Raw genomic sequence first — 22,462 nt, forward strand, 5'->3', positions numbered from 1 at the left:
AGGGGCCAGGCCTTCGGGTGGGAGGTGTGGAGGGGGTGGGGAGAAGGCAGGAGGAGCCCAGAGCTGGAGGCCTGGCTCTGCCCCCAAATGACAACAGCTGGGCCTCTGCCTCGCCGGGTCCTCTGGGCCGGAGTGGCCAGGGTCAGCAGGGCAGAGTGAGTGCCCGCTCAGAGACTCGTGTTATAAAAGGGAGGGGCCTTCCTGGGCGGGTGTCTGGAGGCCTGAGGGTCGGGACAGGAGCTGGGAGGGCTCCAGGGTGCGCTGCCCTAGACACCACTTCCCCAGGGACCCAGGGGCCCAGCACAAACAATGGGGGGGGCGGTGCTGGCTCTTCCCAGACCTCAGTGTCCCCTCTTGGGGCCGCAGTCCCCAGAGTGCGGGCAGGGAGCTAGGGTGAGCCGGGGAGGCCTCTCCAGGCCGTGCGGCCGGGGCTCAGGGGCTGGGACTCCTGGAGATAGAAAATGTGAGCCCGACTACCTTCTCTGGGTTGGGGGGAGGGGGGAGACAGCTGTCTCCACTGCATGCCCCGCACAGCCCCTGCCTCCGTGGGCAGGACCGCAAGCCCCTCCACGCCGGGGCGGATGTGCTTTGTGCTGTGGGCCCCGTGCCCCAGCAGAGGCCTGTGGGAGGGGACCCAGAGGCCCAGCACGGTCCCGGAGGCGCGAAGCGCTGCTCAGTGTGGCTGCCTCCCCAAACCAGGGCACCTCTGGCATTTCGCGCGCTGGGGTCTTCAGAGTGGCCCCCGACACCCGGGATCTGCACCTTCTAGAGACCGACTTTCGGGGGCATGGGACACGTATGATGGAGCTCACACAACCACACACATCTGATTAGGTAAGCTTGTGTAGACACAGGACGGACACGCAAGGATATGCACGTGTGCATTAGCGGCCGAGGACACAGCCCAGTGTCAACGTCGGCACGTGTTCTGTAGGCACCCACACACGTGTGTGCATAAACGTATGCTCACCACCCACGAGCAAATGCGCAAGAATCCCTCCTGCAGACACGGTACCCTGCAGGCACTTGCGCAGATACAACAGACTCCGCCGTGCCCACACCTCTCCTCTCCACAGACACACCCAACCCGTACGTGCGAGCTTGGTGCGTGCACAAACCCGCCCTCAGATGTACGGGGGTTAGGATGGGCATCGCACACTTCTGTGTGGCTGGCAGAGCGTCCCCTAGGAAGGAGGGATAAAGTTTGAGGTTTGGTCGGAGTGACCCGGGGACAGGAGTCCCTTCCCAGCCTCCCAGGGGCCACCGGGCTCTGGGATCAGCCCCCACCGCTGCAGCTTCCAGCAGGCAGAGCCCCATGCGCCCCCTCCGGGGTCCTTGCTGGAGACAAGACTCCAAGGCCTGCCCACCTGGGACTTCTGTTCCTGCACAGCGTCTACCAGGGTCCCACCTCCCTGTTCGGCTCCGGGGTCCGACAACCAGGCAGGACAAGGGAAACAGAAGCCCCGTGTTGCCACCCATGTGGGTTTCTTATAAGGCAGTGGTTTCCAGGCTGGAGGCTGCCTTCAGGATTTGGGATGAGATGTTTGCCAGGGGCCCCAGGCCTGGAGTGGGTTCTTGTTAGCTGGTTCCCATTGGGAGCCTGCAGCTGTGGACCCACTTTCACGCACTCCCTGGTCACAAGGCTGGATGGCCAGGCTGGTTAGCTGCCCTGTGAGCTGAGGGCTGCCGGCAGGGTGTGCAGGGCCGATCAGGTCTGGCCTGGCCTGTGACCCTCTAACCTGAGCCATTCCGGGCAGAGGGGCTTGGAGGGATCCCTAGTGCAAAGGCTGATGTGACCCAGCACGTGGGCCGTGGGCCACACCTGTAAGTCCCCAGGACTCGCCATTCCCTCCCACACACCCTCTCTGTGACCCATCCTACCCCCCAGGCACCCAGCCAGCAAGGGGGCCACCCTTGCCCCTCTTCCCTCCCTTTGCCCATCGTCCGTCCACCTAGCATCATCCCTCCTGGCCCTGCTGGCTCGCCAGCAAGCCCTCTTTGCCCCGGCGTTCAGTCACCCAGGGTTTCCCGAGCACTTTCTAAGGCCAGTTGTCAATCCCAGTGGAGATCGGTGGAGACAGAGAGACCCTGCTCTCTGAGTACATGTGCACGCGGTGCCCATGCACGTGAACCTGGGGTGCAGGGGTGGAGGGGCGGCACCAGCCAGTGGGCAGAGGAGTGTGACGGCTGTCCATTCCACTTCCTACGTCCTTCCCCCACCCAGTAAGGCTGACTTGACCTGCGATCTCAGGAACTGAGGGGTCAGAGAGGGGGTAAGCAGGCTGGAGGCCAGTGGGTATAGAGCAGGGCTGGGCTGGAGGCAGAGAAGTGGGAGTCATCAGCACTGTTGTAGGGGTGAGTGAGTCTACCCAGGGAGGTGTGGGTAGGAGGTGTGTAGGGGCATGGGGGCTTTGCTCAGGGCCTCAGGGCCCACCATGGTTAAGGGATGAGGGACAGAACAGTCAGTCAGGAAGGTCACTGGGAGGGCGAGGCCGGGAGAGGAAGTTAAGAGAGAGAGGAGGAGGATGTGGCCCTGGGGGTCTACTTCCAGAGAGCCATGGGTGGGGGTGCTGGAGACCTCTGGGGAGCAATGCCAGGGGGTTGGAGCCTCCAGCCAGCCCCAGGAGTAGTGGGGAGCTGCCCACCCTTGGCTGGATGTGGCTGTTGCCCAGGGAGTTGTGTTGGGACCAGCACGCTGGGACAAGTATCAGATCCGGGGACAGGGCCCTGGTTCTGGTCCTGTCTTTGCATTGACTTGCTGTGTGGCCCGGGGCCAGTCCTTCTTCCTCTCGGGGCTTCAGTTTCCCCATCTCCGCTCCGTGACCGACTTCCCTGGCTTCATGGTTTTGGCCCGGCAAGGATGTGATTTTGAGAAGTGACAGGCAGCGGGGCTGGGATGGGCCTGCTTCTGGCCTAGGAAAAGAGCAGATCAAGGGCCCAGCCCGCAGTGCAGGGCTCAGAGCCAGGTGAGGGGGAGCCGGAAGCACCAGAGCCCCCGGGACCTGGTGGGAGGTCAGCCTCACCAGCTCCGCTGACATCAGGGCCCATGAACGTGGAGGGAGTTCAGCCCCATTCATTAGGCAGCGCTTGCCTCCCTCTCCGCCTGGTACAGGGTGGGGGCTGAGCTGGGGGGCGGGGCTGGAGCCCAGCGGCGCCCCTTCCCCCCAGGCTGTCTTAGAGCCCGCTTTGGTCCCACCCCTCCACCCCAGAATCACCCCTTCCCCCCTCCCTGCCCCTGCGCCCCTCTTCTTTGCGCTCCTGGTGTATCTTTCCTCTGCTAGGCTCATCTCCAGTTACCCACTCTGTGGTCTGACTGCTGAGGGAGAGGAGCCAAGGGGGAAGGCCTGATTCTTGTACTGTCTGCCTTCCCAGAACCCACAGTGCCTTCCATCTCTGCCCTCGACAGAGGCCCCACTTCGGCGGCAGACGGAGCCCTGTCCCGCCTGCGGTGGTTCCTCCGAATGTTCTGGTGGATGGGGACAGAGCAGATAACACACCCGAGGTGGGAGCGGGATGGTTCTCTGCCGTCTACTGTCTCCTCCTCCTGTAGGGTTTCAGCCCCAGACACCTGGCCAGCCTGCCTGCTGGAGGATGGCCCGGAAGGCTGGACCCCTCCCCGTGCCCGCCCCCACGATGCTGCCAGGGGAGGTCATGCCCAGGTGTACTGTGCCTGTGGGGCCAGGGGTCAGACTGCCTAACGCCTCCCAGGCCTTCCCACATGGCTCTTCCGTGGGTCCTGCAGAAGAATAGAATGGGCTTTTCTGGCTGAGACGGGGTCTCTGATCTCCAGGCTCCCGTGGTCAGACCTGCAGGGGCCAGTGTCTCTCCCAGCCTCTATCAAAGGTTCTACCCGGAGAAAGAATGCAGGGAGTGGTTTGGCTCACTCTGTGCCGACGGCTTCTTGGAACACACACTCACACACACTCACACACACTCACACACACATGCAACACGCACGCCTTTTGGCACTTGACTTTCTCATGAAATAATTGCTGGAAGGCTCCTTGGATTAGGTAACCCAGCGTTCCTTCCTGTCCCTACGGTGGAGGGGAGCACGGGGAGGGGTGGGGGGCGGAGGGATTGGCTCTCAGCATCTGAGCATCTGGGCAGTGTGGACCAGTCCGGGAGGTCTGTGGCTCCAGATTTGTCTGAATGCCTAACACGACAGGAACAAGCCCTTCAGACCTCGTGCTCCTGAGGTCATCTGGTTGTGCCTGCCCAGGCACTGGGCCTCCTTCAGGTGGGCCTGGCCTGGTAAGGAGAAGCCTAGTCAGGAAAAATTTCTGTGCAAAAGGTGGGATGTTCCCATTTTTAAACAGTAAAAAAAAAGTTTTTAATGTTTATTCTGGGGGGGGGAGGGGCAGAGAGAGGGAGACACAGAATCTGAAGCGGACTCCAGACACTCTACGCTGTCAGCACAGAGCCCAAAGCGGGGCTTGAACTCCCGGACCAAGATCATGACCTGAGCCTAAGTCGGATGCTTCAACGGCTGAGCGCCGGCCCCGCCCCGGGCGCTCCTTCCATTCTGAATTTAAGTCAGTTTACAGTTTACAACTACAGGAGAGTATCTTTGCCCATCATCCTGTCCTCCTTAAGGCACAATTGTTTTCATTCTTCCCTTTCTTGTGATGGGAGGGGGGCAGGGACCGGACAGTTCTGGGGACTGCTCCCCCCCCTCAGGTCTCCCCGACCAGTGGGGGAGTTCCCATCCCCAGCGGGACCGGGCCCTGCGGGGGGAGAGCCCGGCGACCCACAGCCCACGTCAGTGGTCTCCGGGGTAAAGTCCCCTCGGGGGCCGCAGCCTCTCTCCAGGCCGCACGTCGCTCCTCTGGGGCGGGGTCAGGGGGCTCTCGGACACCGCGCTCCCCCTGCGGCCCCGCCCCACCGGGCAGCAGAGCCCCGCTCTCCCCCTACGGCGACTCCGCGCCCCTCCCCCCACCCGAGGCCCCGCCCCTCCCGCCTCCCGAGGCCCCGCCCCCGAGGCCCCGCCCCCGCGCGGCGCCCAGTCGCGGGGCTCGCCCCCGCCCTGTGCCCGCCCCTCCCGCCGACAAAGGCCCCGCCCCCGCCCCGCCCACCGCCCGCGGCCCCGCCCCTCCCGCCCTGCGCCCGCCCCTCCCGTCGCCCCTCCGGCGAACCCGGCCCGGGGCGGCCAGTCGCGGCCCGGAGCTGCGGAGCTTGGCTTCTCTGCCCGCTCGGACGGCGCGCCCGCTCGGCCATGGAGCAGGGCCCCGACCCCGAGGAGGCGCGCACGGTGCGCGAGGCGCTGGGCCGCTACGAGGCGGCGCTGGAGGGCGCGGTGCGCGCGCTGCACGAGGACATGCAGGGGCTGCAGCGCGGCGTGGAGCGGCGCGTGGCGGAGGCTCTGCGCCTGGCCGGCCCGCTGGCGCGCACGGTGGCCGAGCTGCAGCGCGACAACCAGCGGCTGCAGGCGCAGCTCGAGCGCTTGACGCGGCAGGTGGAGGCGCTGGGCTTGGCGACCGGGCCGTCCCCCGCGCCCGGAACGCCTGGCTCGCCCGGCTCGCCCAGCCCCCCGCCCGCGCCCGGCGTCCCCAGCCGCGCGCCCCGCCTGGGCACCGCGCGCTTCGCCAGCCACGCCACCTTCTCGCTGTCCGGCCGCGGCCAGGTGAGCCTCGGGGCGGGGGGCGCGGGCGCCGGGGGCGTGGGGCCGCGGACGCGGGGGTGCTGGGCTGGGGGCAGGGCCTCTGCCGGCCGCGCGGGGACTCACTCCGGGGTGGGAGAGGGCCCTAGAAGCCTGCCCGCTGCACCTGTCTCCGGCTCCCGGCCCCCTCCTTTCTTGGGAGCCAGGCCCTGTCTGCCCCGAGTCCTGACTCCCTCTCCCCTTTGTCCCATGACGCTGAGGGCTCGGGCGCTGAGGTTCGGCCCCTGACCGGTTCAACACCGCCTGGGCCTCGCCGGCAGCCCCCGGCTCCCCCACCTCCATTCATGCGCCCCCTGCGTCGCCGCTTCACTGAGGCCTGACGGCTCTCGTTATTAATTAACCCAGACTGAGAACTCAGGCCCGTGTGTGGGGTGTGTGTGTGTGTGTGTGTGTGTGTGTGCGCGCGCGCACGCGCGCGCGCGCATGTGAGGGGGAGGCCAGGAGGACGCAGTGTGGTCGGGGCGGCAGCGTTTGGGAACTCGCAGGGGGTAAAGACAGATGGGAAACCAGCCTGGAGCTGTCTCCAGCTTCCTGGGGTCAGTGACCCGCGTGGGGGTGGGGTGGAGGCCGGTGTGGACCAGCACGCCCAGCATGGGGCCTCCTGGAGAGGCAGGTTAGAATGTTTCCATGGTGTGCGCGGTGGCCTTAGGTGGGATTTTCCACTCTATTCAGGCATGTGCTCTGGGGTGAGGTTTCCAGGGTCTGGGTCTGAGCGCTTTGCACCTGCTGCCCCTCCTTGGTTCCATCCGTCATCCGTGCAGATCTCCTGTGTGGGCTGGGCTGCACCTCCGGGGCCAGGAGGAGGGGGATCCCATCAGCCCCTGGAGGTCCCAGCTGGGTGGGAGGTGGCCCCAGACAGAGCAGTGCCAACAGTGCGGGCAGCTGGACCGGATGTTGGGCCCCGGTCCCTTCCAGGTGGGTGTCCCGGGAAGGCTTCTGTGCCGGAAGCCCAGGGCTGGCTGTAGCTGCTGCTGCAGGTGCGGGTGCGATGGGGACTGTGCACGTGCAGGCTTGGCGACGCTTTCGGGGGTGGGGGGTGGAGAGGGGGGCTGGTGGGACTAAGAGGGGAGGGCTGAATTGTGAAGGCCCTCTGGGCGCTGGCTAAGGGAGCTGGGCTCTGTCCCTGGTGTCCGGTGCTCCGTGTGAAGGGTCTGGAAATGTGGAGACACTTAATTCTGTGCCATGAGCACAACATACTACACATCCGTGGTATAAAATCACCACGGTGCGGTGAGCCCACACGTGCCTAATCAACTGTGTCATCGGCTGTTTCTGAAGTTGGGTTTTAACACACGTTTGCTACTTGTCTGCTCACGGAAGCAGCTTCCCAAGTGTCCAGAGACATAACGTCCCAGTCATATGTGTGTGACCGCAGGTACGCACGTGCGTGCTCATGCATGTGTGACAGGAGGCTTTCCCGTCATCCAGCTGTCTCGGTGGGAATTGGCCGTTCTCACCTCAGGTGACTTAGTCATCTTGCGTATCACGGGGGTGGTGGGTGAGGGGCACCGGGCAGGGAGGGACAAGGTTCTCCTTGTTCTGCAAGGTCCAGCAAGGATGGATGACGGGTTGGAGGGTGGCTGGAGACGGGGTGGGTTGAGTGGGATGGTCCAAGGAGAGGAGACGATGTTCAAGGGGGAGTCGGCAGGGAGGCACAGACAGGAGCCGTGCCTGGGGAGCTGTTGGGTCACAGATCGGGGTGGGGGGGGATGCCGGGATCTGTCTGGGTCCTGTCCAGTGTGAGGGGCTGCGGGACATCCAGGCCAAGCTGTCCCAGAGCAGGTGCAGTCCCTGATCTGGTGAGCCAGGAGGAGTCAAGGCTGGACTTCAGGGAGACATCAGGGCAGAGCCTACAGCGGAGCCCTGAAGTGGGTAAGGTGTTCAGGTAATTGTGCAGCAGGACGGGGAGGAGCTGCTGGGCAGCTAGGGGGTCCCAGAGAGCCCGCCCCTAGAAGTCAAGGGGACAGCACTCGGAGGAAGGGGTCAGGGACGCCACGGCTCTTTATAAGATAGGGTTGGAGTCACGAATGGGAAGTGGGTGTGGGCCTCAGAAAGGTATAGATGGGCACTTGGGTGGAGGATGGCCAAGGTCTCCAGGGGGTCAGAGGTCGGGCAGCCCCCTGCGCCGAGGCAGCACCCCCTCTGCTGGCTTCAGAAGCGTTGTCCCCACTCCTCCTGCAGCCCCCTCTCAGGAGCGCTGACGGGCGGCCTCCAGCCAGTTTCTGGCGGCAAAGGGGACTGTGGAGACATCTGTATGTCCCCACCCTAGCAGCCCACGACTGGGTGCTCAGTCACGACCTGGGAGTCAGGGCTCCAGGCTGGGCCCCAGGGTGGCTGGTTCTGTGTTTCATGCCCCGGGTCTGTGTCACGGCAGGGAGGGGCCAGTTACAGCCGAGGTGAGGCCAGCGGGGCCTGGTGTTACACCGCCCCTCTGTAATAAGCGGTGACATTTAGAGAATCTTTTGGTTTCTGCTGTTTCAAACTTGGGGCTGTTGGAAGTGCATCATACTTAGCATGTAAATGGGTCCTGAACTCTGTGCAGAAAGAGTCGATCATGGAATCCACTTCTGAGTGCACAAGCCTTGACCTTGCTAAGTGGTAAGGAGACAGAAGAGTAGCCAGGGCGGCTCCAGGAGGAGGGAGAGGGCAGGGCCATGGAGTGGGAGAAACCAAGGTGGACTTCCTGTAGGAGGCCCAAGTCCCGGAAGCAGACAGGAGCTGCTTTTGTCATGTTTGCTGTGAGGCCTGGGGAGCACCTCCTCAAAGGTCGACCTCAGTTTCTCAGGATCTAAACCAAGGGGGATCGGGCCAGGCTGGATGGGCCCCTCAACTCTGAGCCGACTGGCTCCTTATAACGGTGACATCAGCAGGGTCTGTTGACAAGCATCCACAGAGCCGCAGCCGTGGCCTCGGCCTCGCAGGCAGAGGGAGCCCGTGGGGGCCTGTGGTATGGCGGCAGCCTGAGGCCAGGCTGGGCCTGGAGCGTGGCCCTTGGAAATGTCCTCGGCTGGGCTGGAGGGCCCGGGCCCGCTGGCGGAGGCCCTCAGGGCCGGCTGCCAGGAGTTCTGGGTCGAGGCCGGCTGTGAAAGAAACCAGACTCCCTTATCTGCCTTCCTTTCCCAGACACACTGTGTGATAAGAGCGGTAAATGCTTTGGGGAGATGTTTGGGTTGAGTCTTGAAAGCCGAGTGTGAGTGGGGGATGGGCAGCAGTCTCAGGACGGGCTTCTGGCCCCTCCCGGGCTCCTGTGCCCACGCGTGAGCCCCCACACGTGAGCCCCCACACGTGAGCCCCCACACGTGAGCCCCCACACGTGAGCCCGCATGGGGCCGGCAGCACTGAGAATGCCTGAAATTTTCACACCCTCCCGAAGCGTCTGCAAAGTTCCCAGCGAGAGGATCGTATCTCCCGGAGTCCCTGCAATCAGACCTGTGTCACTCTGCGCCTCCCTCTCATGCTCTCAGGCCTGGGCTCCCTTATGCGGGGGGCGGGGGGGCGGGGCTCTTCCTAAAGCCCAGATGGGGACCGTTCTGTGCTGGTTCCTGTTCCCAGGGCTCACCAGTGATTTCTGCCCCAGCACACAGAGGCTGCCCCGCCCCAGTTCTCGTCCTGGGGGTGAGGCAGCCCTCCTCCCCCATGCGGGGAGACGCTGGGAGAGTGTGTCTGAGGTCCCAGGGTGCGCTTGGGGACCAGGACAAGTCCTTGGTTTAAGGCCTCTGTTCTGCAAAGGTCCTGCTGGGACGGTTATCCCATTGTTAACCCTTTTCCTCCCCCTCATCTGGCTAAGACAGGTCTGGCGGGGACCAGGACCCGCCCTGCCCCAGGCCCCGGGGGACACGTTTGTCCTGAGCTGTCCTCTGTTCTCTGGAAGGCCAGAGTGCCTTGTGGACAAAGTCTCAGGTTGGGGTAGGAGACCCGGGTCCCAAACTTCCACTCCACTACCCCTCCCCAGCCCGTCCCGCCAACGGGTTGTGTGATGATGGTTGGCGGGTGGTCTCCCAATGACCCCTTGGCCTGAGGGGACAAGGGGTAGTTCCAGTCGAGGGGAAGTGGCAGTGGGGGGGTGGCCGGCAGGAGACCCAGGAATCTGGCTGGTCCAGAACCTACTTCCTGTCTGGTTGTGGCTCCTGGTCCCCTGGGGCGTCATGGGGGTGGGGGACCTGCTACGTGCAGGGGCAGGCGTCTGGGGGCCCCCCCCCCATTCCTGGGAACGTGGTTTCACCATCACCCTGTCCCTCCAGGCCCCTACCCAGACCTGTGGCACCGGTTGGGCCAGAGTAGGAGGGTGGGGGGACATGGAGACCCCAGGCTGAGCTGGCCCCGGTGACAGGTAGGGGCTGGAGTTCAGGGTGGACCGGCTGTTTCTCCTTCTGCTGCTGATTTGGCTTCAAATTAGGGGTGCCCGCAGGGGTCCCCCTTCTCCACAGCCTGGCCCCTCCCTCTCTGTCCTCCTGAGTCAGGACTTGAGGGGTCCCCTCCTCTCCCAGCCCGCCCCCCCCCCCCCTCAGGGCTCTGAGTCCTGTCCTTTCCTCCTTCTGCAGGGACCCACACCCCACAGAGGGACAGCCCCTTCCAACTCCTCCCCTGTCCTCCCAGCTTCTCCGCCCTCCGCCCTCTCCCGCCCCACCCCTACCTCATTCAGTCCCTAAATCACCTGCCAGCCTCTTCTTTGCTAAACCCAGTGAGCGCCGTTCAGATCTCATCTCGACCATTTCCTTGACCCGAGGCCGCCTTTGGGCGCCCCAGGCACGCCTGTGTTCTTCCTGAATGTGTCTACCTGCCTCACCCAGCCTTCTCCAGGTTTTCTCCCTGCACCTCTGGCTGCCCCTCTGTAGACCCCTCTTCTCCCCCCAGGCCCCCTTCACCCCTGGCCACTTCTTGCTCTGGGCGTGTGCTGAGGACACAGGACTCCTGCTTGTCCCTCATTGTTCCCTCCATCCTTCTGTCCTGTCTCTTAAACTGTAGACCCAAACACACAGCTGTGTCCTGACCTCACCTCCTGGATTTCCCAGGGGCACCTTACACTCCATGTGGCCCGAACTGAAGTCCCTGTTTTTCCACCAACGCCCCTTCCTTCCCCCTCAGGTCACTTATCCCTGCAGTCACCCATCAGAACGCGTCACAACTCCAAGTCGTCTGTCTGTGCAGACGCTAGTTGTCCCCTCCTCATCCACCTGGCGTACCCTACACCCGGCTTGGGCACTGCTGCCTCTGGGGGGCCCTCCCTGACCTGCTGGGCTGGACGCACTCTCGGGCTCTGCTCGAGGTCCTGGCTCCCCCGCCAGAGCGATCCCCCCATGGCGCAGTGGCCACCCCTAGCACTGGCTGAGGGGCCGCTGAGCCATCTGGGGCCAGGGGTGGTCTTTAGTCATCTGGGAACCTTGCAGGCAAGAGCCAGCCTGGAGGTGTCTCGGGAGAGGTGTAGCCAGCCTCCAAGTGGCCCTTAGTACTGGGGGGTCTGCCCCGATCCCCTTCCCGCTAGGCAGACCCCGCCAGCCCTGTGGACACGCCGGGCCCTCCCCACCTCCCTCGCTTTGAGAGAGGCAGGAGCTCAGTGCAGGAGGACGTCCCTCCTGGCCACAGATCACAGGTGATTCTCACGTGTCACTGTGGACAGGACACCTCTTCTCGGAGCCTTGGGCTTTCCCTGCCGCGTGGGGGTGTTAGCACGCACCTGAGAGGACGGAAGCACATTGGCGTAACTGGTGTGGCCAGAAAAGGGCCTGATGCTCCCTTATCTCAGACGGGGACCCTGAGACCCAGCAGCGGCATGACCTGACCCCCGGCTCCCCCAGGGGCTCCGGTATTGGCTCCACTGAGGTTCGGGGGGGCTGGAGGGCCCCGGAGCCTGTCAGACCCTCGTATCCCGGGCATCCAGGCAAATCTTGCGACCGCATCCCATGGAAGGTCCTCAGCGCGAAGGCCCCAGTGCCTGCTGTTGGCCCAGAGAACCTTAGGGTTCTGGTTTCAGCGCCCCTACACGGGCATCCGTGTCGGCTGGCCACGCGAGGGTGAGAAGGGCCAGGCTCTTGCCGGGGCATCTGGTCCAGGCAGGGGAAGGGTGGGCCACTTTGCGCCCTGCCAGGACCCCCATTGTGATCTTCGTCTCTAGCGCTTTTGGAGTCTGGGGTGAGCCCGGGAGAGTCGATTGCCTGGCGGGACCGTGGGGGCTCAGCAGCCGGGGCGGGGTCCACGCCAGCCCGCTGTGTGGCCTGTGCCCGTACCGTATCTCCCAGGGGCTGTCTCACACGGCAGTGTTACTTGTCCCCAGACCTGGGGGGGCCTCAGACAGCAGTCTCGGGAGGGGGCAGCCGGCCCTGCCTGACTGGGCCCCCCTGGTGCGTGTGTCTCCGTAGAGCGTGGATCACCAGGACGAAGCCAGCGAGGTGCACACAAGAAAGGCCTCAGACTCGTGCATCGTTGAGAACGGGCACCAGCCTGGGACAGGTAGGGGCCGACGGCAAGGGGGGCCGTCCCGCGGCCGGGAGGGGACGTGGCCCTGAACCCCAGCAGGCCGACAGGCTGCCCGGAGGGCGGCTTCACTCGGGGTGAAGTAGAACTCTGTCAACGCAGAGGCAAACGGGAGGTCTCGAGGGGATGGACTTCCCTGTTTCCGGGGGAAGCAAGTGGGCCCCGAGGAGATGTCCACACAGCGGACAGCACAGCGTGGCCGACAGGCTAGGTAGTATTTACTGAACTGATGGTGACAGCAGTGTGGAACAGATATAAACTCCGGTTGCATTGAGGCGTCCCCAGAAGAGGGAGGTCAGGGAGGCCTTCCTGGAGGAGGTGGGAGGAGGGTTCACAGAAGCTGGAGTCCTACTTGGGGGGGGGGGCGTGGACTGAGGCCCCTGCAGATGCCTTGGCTGACTCCCCCCACCTTCCCCACTGGCCTCGTGTTTCAGGTCTGGGCGATGGGTCCCCAGAAGCCGCTGGAACCTTACCAGCACCAGAGCCCCCCAGGCCTCGCCCCGTGAGCCTCTCCCTGCAGCTGCCTCACCAGCCGGTCACGGCCGTCACTCGGGTCTCGGAGAGGTTTTCAGGGGAGACCTCGGCCGCAACTCTCTCGCCCACGTCTGCCGCCATCCTGGGGGGCCCCAGCCCGAGCCCCAGTGAGGCCACCGCACCCCGGACTCCAGGTCCCAGCGGTAGGAGTGGGAGAGCATAGCCTGGGTGCAGACCCCACGGGGGTGGGGGGCTGGCGAGAGACTCGGAAAACCTGGGACGGAGCTGCCCACCTGTGCCCGGTCCCTGTGACGCACCCTTCCCTGCCTGACTCCTTCCAGAGATGCCGTGAACTGGCGGCTTCCCTCGGGGAGACCGTGGCTTTCATTCCGGGTCAGGCTGTGGTGAGGACGTGGCTGGCACCCTGCGCACTTGGCAGGGCTCCGCCAGCCTGCTGTGGGCCTGTGGTCAGGGCCTGTGGTGTGTGCTGGGGTGGGGCTTCCAAAATGAGGGTCTGGCGACAAAGCGTGCTGCACCCTGGGACCTGTGCTCCCCAAAGCAGCCGGGAACGCCTACAACACCTTTTATGTCCGAGCTCTGAGCTCCTAGCCCCTCTCCCTCAACTGTTGGCCATGGGGGGCCAGCCTAGTTGGGGGGGGGCTGCCCATCCAGGGAGCGGTGTTGGGTCAGGGAAGGGCGCCGGTGGCTGGCCCTCCCCAAGGCCGTGGCTACTTCTGTTCCTCTCCTTGTCCTGCAGAGAAGAGTCCTTCCGCCCCGAGGTTGAGCTCTGGCTATGGGGCAGCATCGGCCAGCAGGAGCGACAGGTGTGTCAGGGTGAGGCGGCCGGGTGGGCTGTGCTGTCCTGGGACTTGGGCTCCCTGTGCTGACCCAGACCTTGGAGAGCCGGGCAGCGGGTTGCAGGGGAGGCCGGGCCGCGGGGCTCGCTGGACAGCCTCGTTTGGAGAAATGTGGCCGAGGCTGGCTTCTCTGTGGACCCTGCAGAGCGGGTCTGTGTGGAGGTGGGAGGGGGTGTCTCCGTCCCCACAGAGGAAGGAGGGTGGGAGGGCCTCTCCTTGCGGGTGCCCAGAGAGGCCCTGCCCCCCTCGTGGTACAGACCCCCTCCCCCAGCCTGCAGCTGTCCCCATATTCCCCCAGGCCAGCTGGCTGGGGGTGGGGGGCTCGCTTGGCTTTTCTTTTAATAATAAAGGAAAATGGTGACTTTCTGGCAAACCGTTCAGGAGGAAACAAAGAGGGTCTTATCTAGTGGTGGAGAGGGGCCTGGTGGGGCTGGTTCGGGGTCCACCTTCTGCCCCAGGAATTGACACCTGCTGAGGGGTGATTATGCCAGGCATTGGGTGCCCCCTGCAGCGGGCCAGACCTCTCAGTCAGAACCTGCCCAACAGGTTGTGCCTGGTGCTGCCGTGCCTCCTTTGTTCCTGCCTCGGTCACTGGGGGGAGGGGGGCCCTGGGCCCGAGTGGGCTGGGATATTCCTGACTCGGTGGTTCTCTCTCTCCTCAGCCCACCCCTGGTGACGCCTCGGTCTCCACCAGCCACCGCCCAGGCCCGGCGCCGGGAGCTGGTCAGGTCGCAGACGCTGCCCCGCACGTCTGGGGCGCAGGCCCGGAAGGCCTTGTTTGAGAAGTGGGAGCGCGACACCGCGGGCAAGTACGCACACTCGCGCCCAGACCCACGTGGGAGCCAGGCCGCGCAGGAAAGCCGGCCCAGTCCTCTTCCCCGGGGGCCGGGCGCAAGGGCAGGGCCCATGATGAGAGCCCCTCGCCTGCCCTGTTCCAGAGGTGCCCCAGGCCGCCCTCCCCGCCTCGCCTGGCAGGACGGGGAGACCACAAGGGATAGTGGGTTAGGATTCCCAGGGTGGGGGGGGGGCTGTGGGGTGACACCCTGCCCCCCTTAGGGACAGGGCTGGTCTTTGAACAGGGATCCAGTCGTCAGCATGACACCTGCTGGGTGCAGGGTGGGGTCCCAGCCTGTGTGGTGAGGATGCCCCTAGCCCCAGCTTCCTGTGACCAGTGAGGGAGACCGACCAGGGCAGTTTCCCCGCTGAGCCAGATCTGGGCTGTGTCCTTGGGGCCACCAGGGGGACCACCCTCCCGGGGCTAGGAGGCTAGGAAGGGAGCTGTCAGTGAGGGTTACATCTGGGCAGCTGGGACAAAGGGAAGGGAGCAGAGGGCAGGGGCCTGAGGCCACGTGGGCTGCGGTCCCCTGTCCCAGGATTGCCAGGTGACCCCCGATTCCCAGTGTGGGAAATGGATGCGGGCTGGCGGCCGGAGGGAGGGTGGTCCTGCCAGCGGGGTGTCTCCCCGGGGTGAGCAGAGCAGGTGGTGTGCGAGCGGTGGGGACCCGCGGCCCCACAGCAGGCAGGCGCTCTTTGCACAGGGGGAAGGGCGAGGTGCGGGCCAAGCTGAAACGGTCGCAGAGCTTCGGTGTGGCCAGTGCGAGCAGCATCAAGCAGCTCCTGCTGGAGTGGTGCCGGCAGAAGACCCTTGGCTACCAGGTGGGTCCAGACCCCGCCCTGGCCTGGGGGTGGGGGGGGGACCCTTGGCTACCAGGTGGGCCTAGGCCCGCCCCAGCCCAGGGCCCCTGGTCTGCTCTGGGAGAGGCTGGGAGCATCTGCTTGATGGGTTAAATTGGGTGGGGGGTGCGGAGGTGGGACGGAACCCCTGCTCACGCCCCTGTGTTGCCCCCGGCCCTCCGGAAGCACGTAGACCTGCAGAACTTCTCGTCCAGCTGGAGCGACGGCATGGCCTTCTGCGCCCTGGTGCACTCATTCTTTCCCGACGCCTTCGACTACAGCGCCCTGAGCCCCGCGCAGAGGCAGAAGAACTTCGAGCTGGCCTTCACCATGGCCGAGTGAGTATGGCGGGTGCTGAGCCCCGCTCCTGCCCGGGGGAGTCGTCTGCAAGGGTCCTGAGGCCATCCCACGGCCTCCTGTACGGATGGGGAGACTGAGGCCTGAGGGGTCGCCCACACTCGGTGCACCTGCCCCTCTCGCTGGGTGCCTGGCCTCTGCTGTGTGGTCTGGGAGGCCAGCCACGGGCCGGGCGTGAGGGACTGCGGGGCGGGCTCTCCCAGGGCACCCAGCCTGTCCTCTCAGGGTTGGTGGGGAGACACTGTTGCTTGGGCAAGCAGGATGTTGAATAATGTCTGCCTCGGAAACATTTTTAAAAATTCTTCAATAAGTAGATTTTGCTTCCCTAAATGTTGTCCTAGCGTTTGCTACGAAATCGTCTGTGTTCCTAAGACTGGCTCCGGGAGGCGATTGGGTGGGGAGAGATTCTGGGATTCCCTTGGCACTTGGGAGGCCAGTCTGGGATTTGGCTGGTGGCTCAGGGCAGCCCCTGGGGCATCGGGGTTCTAGCTGGGGTCGGGAGGTGGGGGTTGCAGGCTGTCCCCTGGGGCTGGTCGGCCTGACGTTGTGGGGCCCGGAGAGCAGCTGTGTGGGGAGGGCTGGCTCACGGGCTGTGCGTGTGGGCAGCGGCTGGACCAGCTCATGGCGGCTGGCAGGGAGCTGGGGCAGAGGGCCTCCTGTCGGTTGGTCACAGTCCAGAAGCAGAGGCTCAGGGGAACCTGGGGGCGGGGCTCAGGGGATGCTCAGGGGACGCTGGGGGGGGTGGGGGGGAGGAAGGTGAGAGGGAAGGCGCAGTCTCCTGGAGGGAATGTTTGTCTCCTGCCGCAGCCTCTGTGCCTGGACGTAAGCCCGTGAGCAGCGCCTGCCCACCAGGTCTGCATCCCCGCTGCCCTGACCAGGGGGAGGCCTCGCTCCAGACCTGTGTGCCCTCCGCACTCTGTTCCTGGACCCCAGCCCTGGCCGGGGAAGGGGTCGGAGCCTACGGGTCAGTCCTGGGGGCAGAGGGGAGCCGGCCTGAGTTGTGGGAATGTCGCCGTTGCCCCCATGCAGTGGTCTCAGGTGACATGCCGGGACTCTCGGCCCCCGCGGGGTCACAGAACTCCTTCTCTTTCTTGGCTGCTCGAGCTAGCTGTCTTCCTAATCGCAGAAACAGCTCTGGTTGGAGTGTGTTATGCAACTGGACCCAGACGGCGGTGAACCAGAGCCAAGGGGGACAGCACAATGTCGGGGAGGGACACCTCGCAGGGGGAGGCCCGGCTGCTCGGGCCTAGAGACGGTGGCTGTCAGAGCAGACTGAGTGTGCAGGGCGGGGGCTCTGGTGTGGGCGCCGCACCCCAGGACCCACCCCGGAAACTGGGCCAGTGAGGCCCCACTCGGGCCCCTGGTGTTTTCTTCCACAGACCAGGCTGGGCCGGGAGAGGGGGCCCTGGGCCTCAGGATGGTGGCCCTGCCTCCCAGATGGTGGGGAGCACAGCCCCGCCCCGACAGCCAGAGCCAGATTGCTCTGTGGCTGTGCTTTCCCAGGCGTGGGCACCTCCAGTCTCGGAGCACAGAGCACGTTCCTTCTGTTCCCAGCCTGGAGGGTCAGGGTGTGTGCAGGCCGCTCCACATTTTGCCTCCCTCCTCCCCGGAGCAAACGGTGGGGTGGGGGTGGGGGGACTGAAGCCTGGCCCTGCCTCTTTGTGGCCTGAGTATGGCTGGGGAGGGGAGGGTGGTCTGCCGGCTAGGGGCCCAGGGCAGGCCTGTGTGGGGAGCTTGTTTGGGGCCTGGGAAGGGACCTCCCCTGGGAGTCCCTGGGAGAGGTGACCTCACAGATATGGGGGGGGGGTAGGAAGGTGGCCTCCTAAGAAGACAGCAGCTTGGGTCACCTGGCTCGCTCCCGGGACAACAGGCTGGAAGGAAAGCACAGGACCCCTGCTGGACGGTTCTGGCTACCAGTTTCTTAGCAGACACTCCCCAGGTTTGCCAGCGAAGGTCCGGCAGACTCATGGGCCCACAGGCGGCAGGAGCAGGCTGTGCGGGGTGACAGGGGTCTGGGCTCCATGGGGGTCACAGCCTTTGCACAGGAACAGAGGACAGACAGGCCCCTCAAACAGGGGGTTCACCCCCCCCCCCCCCCCCCACACACACACACATCAGGAAGGAAACGTTTGCAGACCCTTCTGCGAGCGAGGGCCTTAAAACCACAAAGACGCACCGGGAACTGGGTGGCGTGAGCTGTGTGCTACCCCCCCTCCCGGGAACTCCCGGCCCCGAAGATTCCCCGCGGCCTAATCTGTGCGAGCAATGCGGTGTTGACAGCAAAGTACGAGCCCTTGTTGGACAGGTGTCCTGGGCTTGGAGAGCGGGAAGACCGGTCCTTTTATGGAAGGGGTGCGGCGGTGCGCGGGGGCCCTGCCCTCTGCGCCCTGCGCCCCACATCTCCAGGCCGAGCGCCTGCCCAGAGCCGGACGTGTGGCCTGAGGCTCCCGCTTGCCCTGCAGGGAATGTGTCCTGCTCTCGGGTTACGCCCAAGCAGAAGGGGCTTCGGGCTATTTGTAGTGTCCATGTGTCTCTGTCTAAAACCAGACTGGAGGCTGTAGTCCGAGCCTGGCATCTGCGTTTAGCGAAGGCTTAAACAAATAAAAATAGCCCCTTGAGCCCCTCCTCCCTCGCCCTCACAGGCCAGCCCCGTGCCGACCGCAGATCGTGACAGAGTCGGGGCAGGAGAATCCTCAGAACCTCGCTTTTAAGCCCCAAGCAAGGTGGGGCTCAGTACGTTCACTCGGAAATGATGGCACACAGGTGTCACCCCGGTTCTTGCTACTCGGTGCCATTGAAGTGCCTTGCGCGTTTCCCTTTGGGCTGTTTCGCGGCGCGGGAGTTACGCTCCCATCGCTGTTACAGACGCACTTGCTTCCTTTTAATTTGAAAGGCAATGGGGTGTGTGCCCAATAGTGTTCTGCCTTAGCCGTACCTCAACTCTTTAAAAAGGGCAGTTGGGGCCTCTAATATTTTGAGACTTGAGTATTTTTATAAAAGTCCATACTGACCATTTCCCTTTTCTCATACCCTGATTCTGAAGTTTCATTCAACCCGCGTGTGCCGCTTTTAGGACTCGTGAGGTTACCGTTGTAGCTGCTGGGGTGGGGAACGGGAAGCCAGAGCCTTGCCCGCGACCTCTCGCCTGGGTTGTAGGGGTGACGGCAGGGTAAGGCCTTAGTGCCCACCCTGACCGCGGCCCTGAGGGCGAAGCCTCGCTGCCCAGGCAGGGATGCCGCGGGTGGGAGCCGGTGCAGAAGGGGGTCAGTGGACCCTCCCTGTGCGGGTTGGAACATCCTAGCCATTGTGGGCGGGAAGAAGAAACCAGAAGCAGGGCACAGGAGAGGGTCCCAGGTGCCCTTTGGAGGCCCAGTGAGGGAACCAGAGAGATGTGGTGTCGGGGAAAGACGTGATGTGAAGATTCTCTTCCAACGCGTGAAAGGCTTTGGTGGGGAAGAACTTAGGCAGAGAACAGACTTGTGGGGCCATCCGTAGAAAGCACCCAGCGGCAAGTGAGCATAGGGAACAGGAGGGAAACTCTCCAAGAGCCACCTGCGGAGGGATTTGACTGCGGGGCGCTGGGGCCCGTGGCCTGAGCCTGGAGAAGAGCAAGGCCAGGCCGGACTCCCCCGTGTCTGCAGGGTGCATTTGGTTCTCTTCCGAGGCCGAGGTCAGGGCTTTAGTACGGCCCTCCTCTAACTTGGGGACCACTGTGGCCAGCGTCGGGGAGTGATGGTCTGGTGCACATGCATGGCCCGCCCACACGCACCTGGTGCAAATTCGGGCCCCGCCCCCAGGCACCTGACCCGTACGTGGCCCCGCCCACACACACCTGGTGTGTAGGAAGGGCTCACTCACACACACCTGGTGCACGTTCAGGGCCCCTGCAGGGCACGCTCACACGCACCTGGCGGGTGTGCAGGCGGCCCTGGGAGGAAGGCAGGAGCGGAGCGCAGCAGGTGCTGACGGCTCAGAAGGTGAACTCAGGCCGGAGAACTTGGATTTGCAGCTCCTCGCCATTAACAAAGCACCTTCCCATGCCTGCCCTTGTCAGAGCTCGCACTTCCCTGACCCCGAGCCTGGCCCTGGCCCGTCTGGGATGCCAGGCCCCCGTCACCTCACAAAGCTGCTGGATTCCGCCATTGGCCACCGGCTCCAAACCGAGGGGGAGAGGGCAGTGGGACCTGGGACAGACGTCCCCATTTGCTCTGACATTTGGTTAGTGATAGGACGTCTGGCACATGGCCAGCGCAAGATCCACCCGCGAGATCTGGTCAGCAGGCTCTGGGGTACAGGCCACAACCTTGGAGGTGGGGGTCTGATCTCTGCTGAGGACACGGCTAGCAGACCCAGGATCTGAACTCCGCTGTTTAGGTCCCAAATTCTGACGAAAATGGCAACCCCCGGGGACGTGTACTGAGCTCTTTCCAGGCACAGAAGCCGTGTGACCTGCGCTCCCACCCCGCCCCGTGCAGGGGAGATCATTCCACGTGGGGGACCGGGAGCCCGGGAGAAGCCAGGTGTCTTTCTTGCCAGAGTCAGGGAGGATGGGGCCGGCCGTGAACCCCGACAGTCATGCATTTGTTGACAGGGGAGGCGGGGGTCCCTGGAAGCAGGGGAGTGCCCCGTGCTCGCTGCTGAGCAGGGGTGGTCACGGACTGGAGCAGGTGTGGGAGTTTGTTCCGGGCTGGGTCCCCCAGGCCCGCCGCTCTGCACCCTGGGGAAGCCCGCCTCAGCCTCCGGAAGGACACCCGCTGTTATTTCAGGGTGTGGCACTGACCCTGCTGCCACAGGGGTGCCTGTGGGTGCCGCCTCGTGGGTCGTGGGAGTTGGGGCAGCGGGGGAGCCGCTTTCTTTCCAGGGCAGTGTCTGCACGCATGTTTCCCAGAGCGCGAGGCACAGGCCCAGGGGTCGTAAGTGGAGGTAGGCAGGTTTCTAAGCTTGTGACCCGTCAGCAGGTACTGACAGCAGGTGAGTGTTTCGTGACCAGCGTTCAGGAACAAGTGTGGGGCAGGAGACACGAAACGCCACGGAGGAAATCTCGGTGGTGAGACGTTTGTGAGCGTTTTCCGCGTGCACGTGCTGACCTGGGGTGAGAAATCACCAAGGGTGCGTCTTGGAAAAGTTTTAAAAGACGGTTTGAGAAGCCGTGTGGGTGACTTTTATGTTTTACTTCATTTTACATTTATTTTTCTAGCTCGTGCTGATTTCCCACAGGCTGCTGACGTACGTCAACGTTTTTAGTGAAATTTAGTTTTTAAATTAAACTGAAATTTGACTAACAAAGTTTTGACTCGCATTTACTTTTTAAGTGGATTTAGTGAAAAGTTCAAAGTGAAATTAAATTTCACTGAAACTTGCAATAAAGTAAGTCTACTTAAGTCAAAACGTGAGTTGTCGCAGTGGTTCCTGGACGCGGGGGTCTGGGCAACCCGCCTCCGAGTAGGCGACTCCAGGGTCTCAAGGGGTTTCTCGGGGTCTGCTGGGGTCTCTGGGTGTCTCCAGGGCCCTGCTGAGGACTCTCAGGGTCTGCGAGGGTCTCCCAGGGTCTGCTGGGGTCTCCGGGTGTCTCCAGGGGTCTGCTGGGGGGGTTTCCCAGGGTCTCCTGGGGTCTTCAGGCATCTCTTGGGGGGGGTCTCCTGGGCTCTCCCGGGGTCATGGAAGGCCCTGTGGGGACACCCCTCCTCTCTCCCCAGGGTGGCGGGGCTGGCCGGTGGCTGGGACCCTGGTCCTGACCCAGCTTCTGTGTTTCAGGAATCTGGCCAACTGTGAGCGCCTCATCGAGGTGGAGGATATGATGGTGATGGGCCGCAAGCCGGACCCCATGTGTGTCTTCACCTACGTCCAGTCTCTGTACAACCACCTGCGTCGCTTTGAATGAAGCCCGTGGGGGCTGGGTGGCCAGGGCGCAGGCCCGGGAGGACACTGTGGGGCGGCCCCATGGGAGTTGCGTGCGTTCTGGTGTGAGCGCGCCCTGGCCGCTGTGTCGCTGATGCGCCCCCCGCGCGCAGGGGCTCCGAGGAGGAGGGAGCGCGCTCGGTGCTACGTGATTATCTCCCTGCAAATAAAAGGCTTGCCTGTGGATTCTGGAATGTGAGATCCCTTTTCCCTTGGGCGAATTTGATACATTGGCTTCACGGGGTTACACTGGTTACCAAGTGTGTGTGCTCAAAATACCCAGAGTTTTTTTTTTTTTTTTTTTTTTTACTTTCTCACTGTATCTTGGGTTCCCTTCCGCCGTCCCTGGGGCCTCTGCCGGGAAGCAGGGAGGACGCCCCAGCCCAGCCTGACGCGGAACCATTCAGTCTCCCCCCAGGTCCTGGGCGGCAGATGACCTTCAAGTTACCCTGGCTGGCTGGGCGGTGGGAAGGCCGTCACCTGGTCCCCAAAGCTCCCTGTCTCGGGAAGTTAACGCTTTGGGGGAGGACGAGACCCTTTGTGCATAGAGGTAGTTTTTATTCACATCTTTTTTTAGGGGATTTGCTGGAGATATTTATGAAAAGTAACTATGTACCATTGGCCGTTTGTACATAAAAAGATGTGTCAAACTTCGCTTTGGATTGGTTGTTTCTGTTCGGGACACCTGGGGCCTGTGGACGACAGAGTTTGCATGCATTCCAGGTGGAAATCTGCTCAAATCCCCCCTTCTCTGCTTCTGCACCTAGATCGCTGCCCAGGAAGTTGACAACCACGTCCACGTACTTGTCAGTCGGGCTCCCTCGTCCCTGCTGCCGGGGGACGTGGTCTGGGACTCCCCTCGGGTTTCCAGGGGACTCTGGGCCTTGGCTGGTGGGTCTGTGATAACAGTGGCCCACGTGTGGAGGAAGCCCACCTCGGCCGCTGCTCTATAGTCACGGTGATTTGTGCTAGGATTCTAACAACATCTTTAGGTCCTGCCAGGTGCAGTCTTTAGCTCCTTTAAGAACCATTTTCTTTTTTTTTTTTAATGTTTATTTATTTTTGAGACAGA

General features: G+C 63.5%; 1 protein-coding gene across 2 annotated transcripts; it reads left to right on the plus strand.

The window, feature by feature from the left end:
• The first annotated feature begins 5,113 nt into the window (after positions 1-5,113).
• SMTNL2 (smoothelin like 2) lies at positions 5,114-22,044 on the plus strand. 2 transcript variants are annotated; one of them, XM_027047307.2, is made up of 8 exons: positions 5,114-5,623; positions 12,016-12,106; positions 12,565-12,807; positions 13,362-13,428; positions 14,124-14,270; positions 15,000-15,117; positions 15,322-15,473; positions 21,247-22,044. In XM_027047307.2, exons 1-8 carry the CDS (start codon positions 5,216-5,218, stop codon positions 21,371-21,373), a joined length of 1,353 nt encoding a protein of 450 aa, XP_026903108.1. In that variant the 5' UTR covers positions 5,114-5,215; the 3' UTR covers positions 21,374-22,044. The 2 variants fall into 2 exon arrangements, with proteins under 2 accessions (XP_026903108.1, XP_053067954.1); XM_053211979.1 differs by lacking the exon at positions 5,114-5,623 and adding an exon at positions 6,135-6,574.
• Positions 22,045-22,462: the final 418 nt, after the last annotated feature.

This window comes from Acinonyx jubatus, chromosome E1 (assembly GCF_027475565.1).
Source record: "Acinonyx jubatus isolate Ajub_Pintada_27869175 chromosome E1, VMU_Ajub_asm_v1.0, whole genome shotgun sequence".
NCBI classification, from domain to species: Eukaryota; Metazoa; Chordata; class Mammalia; order Carnivora; family Felidae; genus Acinonyx; species Acinonyx jubatus.

Coding starts and splice junctions, on each gene's coding strand:
- SMTNL2 (XM_027047307.2), top strand. CDS start 5,216: ATGGAGCAGGGCCCCGACCCCGAGGAGGCGCGCACGGTGCGCGAGGCG. Junction 13,429..14,123: donor TCGGCCAGCAGGAGCGACAG/GTGTGTCAGGGT, acceptor CTCTCTCCTCAG/CCCACCCCTGGTGACGCCTC. Junction 14,271..14,999: donor GAGCGCGACACCGCGGGCAA/GTACGCACACTC, acceptor CTCTTTGCACAG/GGGGAAGGGCGAGGTGCGGG.